Raw genomic sequence first — 12,795 nt, forward strand, 5'->3', positions numbered from 1 at the left:
ACATCAAAACATTTAATATATTTTAACACAGAACATACACTGTCTCAATTCACATATTTCAGAAAGTTTCACAGGGAAATCTTATATATCATTTTCTTAACCGTGCTTTATGAAGATGTTTATCAGTACAGCCAGTAATCAAAGATGGGGGCAACATGAGTTGATTAAACTTACTCTGGAAACACTACAAGCCAAGCCAGCAGGAAACCTGCAGAATTACTGCTGATGATAAATATCTCATCCAACAGTGACTGCAAAGTAAGATCACTAATTTTTACATTGCCAGATTTCACTGTTTAAATTATATGAAAACAATCATACAATTTTTCAGTACTTATGTTTTAAGTTCATCAGTATATTTTAAATTAATCTTGTTTATTTTCCAGTCTCTTCAGACCTATTCCATAAAACCTATCTGCTATTCTCACAATACCTGGCATCTTACTCTGACAGCAGTTATAAAGACAAAGAATGCTGGCCTGTAAAAAAGCCCCATTCAAATATTTTCCAAGTATTTTTAAAAAGTAATACATCTGCCTTCTTTATCTCACACAAACTTTGAAATAAGGATTTTATAAGGTCTTGAGTATGCAAGTAACTCAAGAAGAAAAAAAATAATTTCAAATTAAGACAACAGTAAAATAATCATGGTTTTAGATAAGTATCTGTATGATAATATTTTTATAAGGAAAAAGAATGAAGAAAGACAGTAGGAATAAGACAGTAAGTAGCATACACCAGGAAAAGAAAGACTTCATGTCCAATCCTTTATGATTCAGGGAAAATGTTCAAGGTATGGGCCATGATGTCTAGGCACAGAGTTTAAACTGTAACAATTCAAATGGATTGCACTGAAGAGTAAAAACCAGAGTATTTTAGAACCACACAGTGGAAAAAATCAGAATAACTTTTGCAGCAGTTTGGTGAAGGTTGCCTTTGGTTGGGTTTCTTTTTTTGATGTTATTGTTAGCTGTTCTTTTAAAAAGTGATTTTTTCAAGAAGCACTGAAATGCATATATGAAGATGGATTTCAAACGTTCAAAGTACAGAAAGAACTTTGCATCATGTAGCAACAAATGCTTCTGTTTCTTCAGGAACAATGTCAGGAACACCAATGTCCCTTTTAGCATAACCGATCCAGAGAAGAAAGGACACTAACAGGAACTTCAAGAAAAAAATATTTCCAATTGTGATGCTTCAGCCTCCCCAGAATGGAAAAATACAAAATATTATCACCCTATAGTTACTTGGTGGCCTCACTAGAACAGACTCAGATGTCCCATCCCCAGTGGTACTCAACAGCTGCTATTAAAACAAACAAACAAAGCCCCCAAACCCCCACCCTTCCTCTTCAAAGATACTACCTTACTGTATGTGCTTGAAATTTCAGCCAGCAATCAAAGAGAAAGTGAACATACATCAATTTTAAAGGTTAAAGAGACTGCCTCTGCATGGGAAGGTTGAAGAAATATAGAAAATCTGGTCTTTTAAACTGTTACCACGAATCACATTTCCCCTCCTCCACCCTACTTTTCTTCCTCCCCAAAAAGCTGCAGGACTCAACCACAGCCCTTTAAACTCTCTGTGTTTTTTTTTTTAAATAATTCCTATAAAAATTGAATCAGCAACATCTACACATGCTTAGCTGGCAGTGCTGGAAACCATCCACCTCATAACTTCTCAGCAGTATGACAACATCTGCATATCAACACAACCATGCTCAAAGTTAATAAAATTATATGTTGTATATAGGAGATAGTGATATAGGAGATAAGTGAAAAGGTTTAAAACACACAAAACTTAGGTAAAAAAAAGTGAAAACTTCTAGAAGAAGACAGGTACACCTATGGACACGCACATCCAAATGGCTACCCAGGTGGAGAAGCAGAAGAGGTCTCATCTAAGATATCATCTTATGCAAAGTTTTCTACCTTGTTATTCTATTTTATTAGTATGATGCAGTCAAATGTCTAACCTAAAGATCAATACCTTCATAGCCTCCATTTAATTATTCTTCAAATCCAGATAAATAGGTGCAAAGCAAGAATAAAGCATTTCTCAACAGCAGACTCAAGACAACTGTTTTTTCCTTAAGTCAGAAAAGAAAAAATGTCAGACCCTGGAGTATTATCCCAGACATATTCATGTAAACATCAATCAACCTCCAAAACAGTTCTGGATGTTTCCTAGAATTTCAAGTCATCGGGCCTGAAGTCCAAAGCAACTTTAAAAAAAAGAATAGGAGAAAAAACCCAACATTCTTTTTAAAAGTTTGGAGAATATTTGCCTATTCAAATTAATTCCTTCTGTGTGCTATAACCTGTATATTATTATGAGTCTATTGTATTCCCTATGCTATTTTATTTGCAACAAATGTAAACATACATAATGCATGAACCTGTCATTATTAACCTAGTTAGATGAATCATACTTGCTCATATTTATAAATCAGCAAGCAATATACAGAAGAAAGATCTTACATGTTTTTCCCCTCTTTCTTGAGAAGCTTAAGCTGAACTATCTAAAAATATAGACCCATTTTTGGCATGCAGAGAAGCATTAATATGCTGCAGCTCCTACTCTGTGTGTACACAGGGAGCTAAAACGTATACAACTGCCTCTACATTTTGACTATTTTATGTTTTAAAATAGTCTTTAAAAAGAAACATGCACAAAGGTGCAGGAAAGCTTCACAGAAATTAAAGTCATCCTGTGTCAGAGGAACACTAGCAAGTTCCATCTGTTTTAGAAAAAAAGAAAGAAAAAAAAAAATAGTTGACCTGGTTTCCACTTCCAACACTGCTGCTTGGCAGACTCACAGTTTTCCTCTGATAGCTTCCAACAAGATAAGATGACAGAGACAGGGTAATAAATTAAAACTTCCTAAGTTGGAGAAGGCTCAGAGGAGGAGAAGAAGAAACGGCAGGAGGGAGAACGTAAAAATAAACAAACATGTAGCTGCCAGAACTGATGGCAGAGGCAACAGGTCAGCCAACGTTTGCGAAGGGGAAAGAAGATTTACAAGTAGTTTAAGAGCCTACGGCTAAACACTGAAGTTCTTCGTTTGCCAGCCCCCCTGATTACTTTAATGAGTCTTTTCCAGAACAGCTTTGGATACTGGTGCCTGCAGTAGGTTTTGTTTTCTAAATCCAAGGGGGGGGGGGGGGAAGCCTTTTCACTACTTCAGAAGTTAAATACTTTTCTTAACACGCAGATAAATAGAGCAGACCTTAGAACATTTTCTACTTAAACTAAAATTCAGGCAGTCGAACAGTGTATGATATGACTCCTATTGCCATTACTAAATTCTAGATGCAGTCCATGTACTTGGCTGTGGGCTTCTCAACCACCAATGAACTCGGGCGTGCACAAGTGACAGTAGTACTGCCTACTGACAAATCATTGTTTAAGTTATTTTCATTTTTTTATGGCAAGTACTATTGGATTTAATACTTTCCAAGAGTTTTCCCAGGGATATGAGCTTTAGTAAGACAAGGCAAATCAACACAGCAGGGAGCAAGTGGAAATCAGAACATCCACTATAGATGAGACGCAGTTTGTTTGTCTGAACTTCAAGCTTTTAACATCTAACCCCAAGACTTCACAAAATCATGTAACAAAGACTTGTAGCACAAACTTTCATCTTTGCACCATGCCTCCCTCTCGCACACAAGGACACAACACTGCCTTTCCGCTGTCCTCACCCCCTGCCCTACCTGCAGCGCAGTGGTGTGTCCATAGCACAAACTGCGTCCCACCATGCCGGTGCCTGAGGTGGGACATCACCCACCACCCAGGTATGCCATAGGAAAAGTGGCTCCAGCGAAGCAGGAGCTGAACACCACTAAGTGTGCACATGGAGCTGCTGGCTCAGCTGCCTAGAAAAATGCCTTCGCACAAGGTATCAAGTGTTGCCACCAGGTATACAACTTGGAAACAGCCTCTGTACCACCACCGATACACAGACTACAGGCTGGGAACTTCTCTACTAGGAAGTGCAAGCACAAAATGACAGGAAATAAATTTTTAAAGGTATTCTTATAAGCATAAAGTGAAGAATTTTAAAAGCAAAGGAAGAAAGAGAATTGAGGTTATTCCAGACCATCTTCCCTGCCAGTGGAAAATTCCCAATTGCACATTTTCTAACCTAGGTTAAAACACCTAAGTGGTAAGCTTCTATTGCTTTCTCTGGGACACTTCATCTGATATTTTCACAGTGAGATCCCATTTATATGCAATTTATTATTTTCCTCTTCCACAATCACAGTTATCTGTGAGGCAAACCATACATTTCCAATTCTTCTAAGCTTTCTTCACAAATCAACCTATTCAAGCCCTGATAATTTTTTGTTACTGTCCTCTGAATTTCTTCCAGTTGGATCAATATCTTGTTGGCAAAGAAATAAAGATAAGATTCCAGGTGGAGCTGAACCCATGCCACTAAGGAGGAATTATTACAACTCGGTTTATATCCTTACAAGCGTAAATCAAACAGTACTCTTATATTTTTCCTCTCACCATTAAGCCAATCTTTCCTCAAGTGCACCAGTGAAAAACAGAAACACCACAACTTAAATCGTTAAGTTTCACATATAATACTCCAACCTCAAATATGTATATCTGTAGCTTTTTTTATGCACTTAACTGAGTCCTTCTAAACAAAATATGCTTGTGAAGGTTCTGGCACCAAACATTTTTTTAAAAACCTTAGTCTGAACTGTTACCCTGGAAAGAAAATTCTGGGCATAAATTTCTTAAGTTCATTATATAATACAGAAAAGATACTTCCTTCAGTTTTGTTATTTGTTACCTTTTACATTTAAGCAAATCTCCTTTCTTCCTACATTTAAAAAATGAAGTAAAACAGGAGCATATGGTCAGAAAAATATTATCACTGTTCTTCCATTTCTCCTGGCTAAAAATCCAAGGATTATTAATAGAAAAACTTCTCACATGGAATCTCTTCCTCTCAGCTACCTTCCACAGAGTGGAAATATCAGATTCCAGCCCCTCAATCCAGCATGTTTCATTAGCTTTAAATTTAAGTAAATGAAAAAGAAAGGACAAGTGTATGTAGAAGAACAACAAATACAGAAAATGGAATTTGTTAAATAGCTACTTCATCTTCACAGATCAAACCCCTTTTCAAGGAGTGCCGACAAAGATGACAGCCAACTACAGATTTTACTTCTTCTTGGTGTAGCAATCTAAGAATAGGATTTAAAGGAAAAAATATTTAAAGTGCAAACACATTGCAATGAGCCTGACCTTGTCCTAACATTTTTCATATTAAGACTCACACCTTTATCACTTGGCACTAAATTTATTAGGAAGACAGAGTAATTAACACAATAAGAAAGTGTCATACAGACCTAACCACCTGGGAACTGTGGGTACTACCATTCTGTCAGGAATTAGCACCAAGGTTACCATCAAGAAGCAATACTGTACATGCCACAAAAGGTATCGTGTTACCTCTGAAAATGCCTCTAGTATTTTCTGATAGTTCACTACCAAAAAAGACATACTGATTGCTCAGTCTTCTTAAAAACATTTCTAATCCAGAAGCTGGAAGAAAAATTTGTAGCTTGATATTGGAGCTATGGCAAGAGAAAAAAAATTGCACAGTATATCATAAACTGATCCAAACAATGCAAACAATGTGTTAGAAAGGCTAAAGTGAGTAGTTACGAGGACCTGATATACAGTTAATGTCAATTTATTTCTTCTCTTAAAGATGTTTTATAAATCACTTCAAATGTGAACAAAGTTCTTCAAAGTTTTTTTGAGTTTTACACACTATTTAAAAGTGCACACATAAAAGAAGCATAGCAAAACACATATAAAAAACCCAAGACCTGAACTTTAACTTGAATAGTTTACAGTTGAATAATTGGATTCCAAGGAAAAAAAACCTCAGCTGTTAATGAAATATTTTAAAACATTGATGCCTTGATAAGTCCACGAAAACATCAAAGTCTTTTGGGAAACCTTTAAAAATATTAGAGAAAACAAGAACCTAAAACCCCTGTTAAAGCAGAACAACTGCATAATGGCTTTCCTTTATCTTACTAAAGACAAGTTTAAGGAAAGTCTTTTTGCAGAAGCACTTCAGAGCTACAGCTGAACACATCAGCTCCTAGAAACAAAAGCAAAATATATGACGAAGCAAAACTTGACAGTAGCCCTAAAGTTTTGCCAGTGTTAATAGCTTTGGCATCTGTTCCAGTCTGAACATGTCCTCTCACTTCCTTGCAGATTCCCCACTCATTTCAGCTAAAATCTTCTGTGGAAATTCAGCACCCTATGAAACTCCAGGGACAGGTCTATTTAAAAAGAGTACCTTTCAGAATGTTTTTTTAACAGCAGCAGGTTGTATGGCCCTGGCTACATTTTTGATGAAACTATTTACAACCAAAATATGTTGGGTGCCACAAGGAAACACCAGAGGAGAGGAATGTTTTTACTGCCAACATGCTTAAAGCGTTCAGAGTTGGTTACTTCACCACACTGTGAGAATACACGGGGCTTGTTTCACATATGGCTATGACTATAAAAAAATATCACCCCAAATTATTTCCAACTACTGTATAGGACTTTTTACACTAGTCAATACCCTCTTAGAAAACTAGACCTCCATCAGTGAACTTATGTACAGATTTTCAAAGTGACCAGTTACCAACAATTTATTCTAGTGGTATTAACTTCTAATAGGCAATTACATAAAACTATAATTTTGTTTCATAATTCTAGAATTCTTGTTTATAAATACGGTATTTTCAAGCAATAATGAAGTTTACATCTTTTTTTCATATGTATTTCTTTCTGGAGGAAACTATTTTCCTCAAGAGACACCAAATTCAAAGACCATTAGGTTCCTCTCTTTATTCAGTTTTCCTTTGCTAGTCAGGAGGAAACAAAAAACTTCAAACCTCAACAATATGAAGCATATTAGGAAAGAGCAGAACCTTACAGAGACCTGTCCTTCACCAGACAGTATTAAAGAAGAGAGAAGGTGCCTATGCTATTGCAATGTAAAAAAAAAAAAAGTACATTCATATCCATGCAAAATTATTCGCTTCAAAAATAGAGAAAATCAGAATCACAAACTGAGAAAAACTAAAGACTTAGCTACTATCTCACGACATATCCTCTTCTTATACATACAAACTGAAGCAAAAATACATAGTTGCTAGTGAAAAGCAGCACACAGCAAAAAGATTTAGAAATGTTCCTTGAAGACACACAAAACGCTTACATGGATAAGAAAAGGTAATAAAAACATTCATCCCACTTCCTATAGTATTTATTTTGTTTCTATTTTCCTTTCCAGTTTGTGGAAGAAAAGTTATTCTTGTCAGAAACATTTTGCAAAGATAGCAATTACTGTTTTTAAGAGAACAAATAGCTAAGATTTTTGGTAAAACGGCAACATTTTTTAACTTTTAAAAGTCTCCTTGAAATATAATACGTTAAAAGGTTTTTCTGGGGAGGGGGGTGCAGCTTTTAGTAGATTGCTTTTTAAAACCACCTAAAGATCACATTTCCTAGATCCATTTGCCTAATGAAGTCACCATATTGCAATTAATATATGATAGAGAGGGGTTTTTGGTCAACAGAAGGTATCAATTGGAAGACCCATTCTATTTCCCCTCCCATATGAGCAGTCTACCTCTATATGGGAGACTCAGGATAACTAACTGACTCACACTCAATAAGGAAGCCTCTTCTGATACGTACTCTCAGATAGTATTTGCACATCCAGAGATATTCAAATCAGTATGACCAATATGAAATACATTTCACTGTTGATAAATACATCTGGGGCTAGATTCTCTCTCATCAATATCATGATTGGGTAAAAAGAGAGGACAGCATCAGGGAGTGAATGGGACTGCCCTAAATCCCATCAGCTGGAAACATTCCCCAAAGAATTGATTATGACCAGCTGGCTGCAAACTACAGACATTTGGTGCAGACTCACAAAAGCATTTGACATGTCTCCACCCCACTGATTTCAGCAGGGACAGACTTTTAAATGCTTGTAGGAATCTGGGTCATCTTCCCTTCCTAGCCCCTGGTTTAAGAGTTCTGTGGTTTCAAGTAAATTTGGGACTTACTCAGACGTGGGAAAGCTCTAGCTAGTAGGATGTAGTCAGAATCTGTTCTTTCTGTGCCCTCTGATTAACATGAAATTGAGGCTGAAAATTCTCCATTCATAGTTAAAACTTCTGTTCTTCCATTTGGCTCCATCCCATTTGGCTCACTGAAGGGTGCTTTTAAGCCTTACTGGCTTCAGTTGCAGGATTGGTCCCCAGTGGACACTATTGTCATTATAGCGTTATGTTTGATTTTGTTTTCCTGACTCTCTTCCCTGAGAAGCAAAAGACTCTCTCTTCCAGGGACACTCAAATCTCCCTTTATAAATACAAACGGAAAGTGTGAAAAAGTAAAGTAAAAGTAACATGAACACAGAGCAAACCAAGTTGGGTTTTGCTGGTTTTACAATTTTAAAGCAATTTGGTATGTGCGTTTTATAATACATGTTATAACTACTTTATTGTGGGAAGCTTTTAGACGTGAGAATTGTTGGAAGAGGATTTTTTGTCGGGTTTGTTTGGTTTTTGTGGTGGTTTGGTTTTTGGGTTTGGGGGGTTTTTATTTTGGTTTGGTTTTTTGGGTTTGGGGGTTTTTTGAGTTTTGCAAGGGGAAAGGCTAGGGCATGAGACATTTTCCTAAGCTGAGAATTTTTTTAAGAACAGTGGTTGCTAAAACACAAATTGTCTTCAACATGAAGAGCTGTTATAATTCAGAAATACAGCCTTCGTAATGGCCTTAAAATTTCAATATGTTTTTCTTAAGTAATTCTTACCAAATTTTTGAAGAGTGCAGTTAATTCCTTTGTAAACACAGAAAATTTTAAAAATGCTGTTCCCAAATCTGGGTCATCCCTGCAAACACAGTTGCCTCCGAATTTCTCCAGTGCTTGTGTATACTGTTCTTCATTTTCCACGTGAGCTTCAAAAAGAGCAAAACATGAAAATATAATCAGTAGATAAAAAGTTATTGAAATTACAATTGAGGTTTTTTTAAAAAAAACTTTTCAGAAGATTTCTTGCTAAAAATGTTTACTTGATACAATAAACATTTATTATTTATATTTTAACGCTGATATGCCAGAAAGATGACGTATCTCACTAATTCTGGTTTACGTGTATCTATCTACATGCTGTACAAAGGACAATGTGTCATCAAGACAAGACAATCATCTGACAGGTATCCACTCTAGAAAGACCCACAATATTTCTCCACCATACCGGAGACCGCATAACAATTCCCAACTCCTATAATTAACTTTTAGAGTCTTTTATTAACATTCTCTAATTTTAACTCTGTGCTGTTATGCTTAACTGTGTGCTGAACAAAGAAACAGGAGATCAATTGTGTTGGCAGAGTCCTGGATCTCTACAATAGAAGGCAATAGATCAAATAACACTCTCAGGTCATCTTAGGAAATGGGACTATAAACTACATTACAGATGAGGACAAACCCCATATCTATGTTAGCTCTCTGATTCAGAGCAGCAGGGGAGATCTGAAGCAAACCCTAGCAGTCTGCATTTACCACAGGCCAGTTCAGGTCTCAAAGCACTTTTGGTTCACGACAACTAGATTCCTTTCTGAGACAACAAAAACAGAAGCTCTGCCCCAGAAGCACTAGGTTCTGATTCAGACACTAGGTTCTGAATCACTGTGTGGGCTGCACCAATGCAAGTCATCCAGCACACACCTAACGCTTCTGCCTTTCAGAAAGGTTTGAGCTGCACGTGTTGGGGGGTTATTCAGCCCAGGGAATGAGAGGAAATCTAGGCCTAAAGCAAGTTCCCCTGATTCAAATATAAAGGAAAACTGAGGGGCCTCAGTCTTAACTACTTCGACCTACTGATTCACTCCTAGGACACCAGATTACTTGCTTGTTTAGACAGGCATAAAATGTCAATTTGATCTGTGGAATAAAACAAAAAGTCTTTCTGAACCCAAGCTTAGTGACCATGTCAAGCTTAAGCACATGGACAAAGCACACCAAGTTGGCACCTGAGAAAGTTAATGTTGCCTATTTCTTACTCTAGCTGTGGCCAATTTCTAACACTTCAAAGGAAGTCAGGGAAAAAACCCACACCCTAGAAAACAAATGATGCATTAATAAGAACAAAGACCCTTTCTTGGTCATTACACGAGACCAGCATAAACCCTGAAGATTATTTAGAGAGGATTAATCTGTTCAAACAAGCAATGATCCAGTTTCATTTCAAGCCCATTTGTCAACATATTTAATATCCAAAGGATTCTTGATGCAATGTCCTTTCTCCAAATTTCTATGAATTAGTTCAATAAACCTAGCATACTCCAACTTAAAAACAAGCCTGTCTGTTCACATCACTATTTGGACAGCTGTTCAAGAACTTTATTTCTCAAGTGGCTACAAATTTTCTCTAATTTCCAATATATGAAACTAAACCCCTGTGGAGTAGTGGTATAATATCGTCTAATTAAAGACTGTCATAATGTACATGCAGAATTGAAGTTACACAAACAGCATTAATTCTACAAGTTTCTACCTTGAGTGCTTGAATTTGCAGCCTGTAAAAGATAGTTTGCATATAGCCATTCAATTTAAAAACTAAGTCCTAGCATTGAACTGTACTTATTTTTCCTCAGCATCAACAGCAGGGGCTGAGCACTTACCAAACTTTTTGCTACTTGAGCTGTAGGATGAAGTAAGGATGTTCAACCAATACTACTGTGTGACGTACACACACCTGAACAAGCTTTGAATGAACTGGCACAGACAGCAAAAAATAGGATGTGGCAGGTCGCAACTCCTCTAGTTTACACAGCTACCCCGTAAGGTGAATTATTTCCATATTGCTTTCTGTATTCTTACTGCTTCCTGCATCCAGATTAGCATATTTGAACCCAGGTGAGGGAGGAGGACAGGGCACAGTTCATACAGCAAAAAGAGAAGGCTGCCACTGCATGAAAAGAAGGTGAAAAGGCTGCTACCATGAATTGTTGTAGTTAGATGTGCAATCAGCAGCTAAACCATGCTGACTTTTTACCTTAAGAAACAAGAGCTTTTTATTCCATACAGCATCCCCAAGAGTTTTCTATTCCGCAGCATCCTAGGGACCGTTCTTCTGGATCTATGATGTATCAGATTAAACAAAGCCAACAAACCAGCAGCTCAACAGCAGTTCTGAGACATTCCTCAGAATGCTGATGGTAGTTATTGCAGCAATACTATTAGCTGAGCTGGTACTCCACAAGTTCTTCTGAAGAACATAAAATTATATTCTTTCATGGAACCTTTCAAAATACTCTCCCTGCCCTATGGTTTCTTCCTGATGGATTTTAAAAGTTTCTCTACAAACAAAAGGTTTGGAATCCATCAAAAAAAGAAATCTTAGCTAGGTTTGTTTGAGGGTTTAGAGGCTTTTTTTAAGTAAGAAACTAAATCATATACAAATTGGAGTCACTAGCTAATCCTCCATAACAGTTTCTAAATTCACACATTTAAAAAGAAAGCCAAAACATGTATACTTAATACTCAGGGAACCTATATTAAAAATCCAGTAACTGTGTTCTTACGAGTGCAGGGCCACAGTTTTTGTTTTGTCAAAAGAAACCCCAAGGGCTGGCAAGTGGCTGAGTTAGTGATATTTCTGGTGGTGGAAGATAAATGCCTCCAAACCTTTATTGTCAAGATTGGGCAGCATGAATTTAAAAACTAGGCAAGGTACTGATTTTATGCAAAAACTGTAGTGATTTGCTACAATGCTCTAACAAGTACACTGGTTATGAGGCATAGTCAAGCACTTAAAAATTAAAACAAACAAACAAACAAAACAGATGAAAGGGTGCCAAATAAGTATGTAACAGATGACACAGCTCCAGACAAATCTTAAACTGGACCCTCCACGATCCAAAGGTAACAGCTTCATTATGTTAGGCAAGAAGGAACTTCCTTTCAATTAGCTGATAAGAATTATACCACAACAGCAGTTCTTGTTATAACCTTCTATCTGAACACCAACATGCTCACAAGTTCTGTCAGATACTGGTGGCTCTCCAAGGTCTTCAGGCCTATCTATTTTGCATATAATACAGGTTTTGTTAGCTCTAATTGCTATGAACTGCAAAGCGAGAACAAAAGCCAACGAAATGCTGTTTCTTATCCACAAAAACAAATGCTGTTTCTTATTCACAAAATGCTGCTGATCCACAAAAACAAAAGCTTCGGTTATTTTTTCATAGAAGATAAACACACAAAACTCTATGAGATTGGCACACATATGAAAATGCATGCAGCAACAGTTCTTTGTATATTCATCAGCGTTGTAAGAGAAATATCTGACTTGGGGCATTCATGACAATAAAAAATTGCAGCTCATCAGCCCTCTCTTATCATGAAGTTCTCAACATACATAACTGGAAGCCATCAGGAAGGATGAGGTTTCACAAAGCAGTAGAGCCTATGTAGCTTCTTATTGCTGCCAAAGACAGTAATTTCACCCCTCCCATGCCCTCAGCTTTCGATGATACATATGCCTCACCACTTCAGGTGGTCATCTAATCCCAGCTGATTTTACTGCATATGCAGCTTTATATGAGCTAAAAAATCTCGTCTAGGGATCTGCCAAGCACGAGGGGTGGCAGAAGGAGCAGGTAGCCCAGACCTGGTGGAAAGAGGAGAGCACGGCTTCCCCACTTGGTAGCAGTATGCCAGCTAGATAG

The 12,795-nt window shown here is 37.1% G+C and overlaps 1 protein-coding gene across 3 annotated transcripts in view; it reads right to left on the reverse strand.

Moving 5' to 3' along the window:
* ASAP2 (ArfGAP with SH3 domain, ankyrin repeat and PH domain 2) overlaps nucleotides 1-12,795 on the reverse strand; it is a 95,230-nt gene that overhangs the window by 59,324 nt on the left and 23,111 nt on the right. For all 3 annotated transcript variants that reach the window (XM_076332813.1, XM_076332812.1, XM_076332811.1), the window contains exon 3: nucleotides 8,873-9,018. In XM_076332813.1, the coding sequence (XP_076188928.1) occupies nucleotides 8,873-9,018 (146 nt within the window). The remainder of the gene's footprint in view (nucleotides 1-8,872; nucleotides 9,019-12,795) is intronic.

Source organism: Aptenodytes patagonicus, chromosome 3 (genome assembly GCF_965638725.1).
Source record: "Aptenodytes patagonicus chromosome 3, bAptPat1.pri.cur, whole genome shotgun sequence".
In the NCBI taxonomy this organism is placed as follows: domain Eukaryota; kingdom Metazoa; phylum Chordata; class Aves; order Sphenisciformes; family Spheniscidae; genus Aptenodytes; species Aptenodytes patagonicus.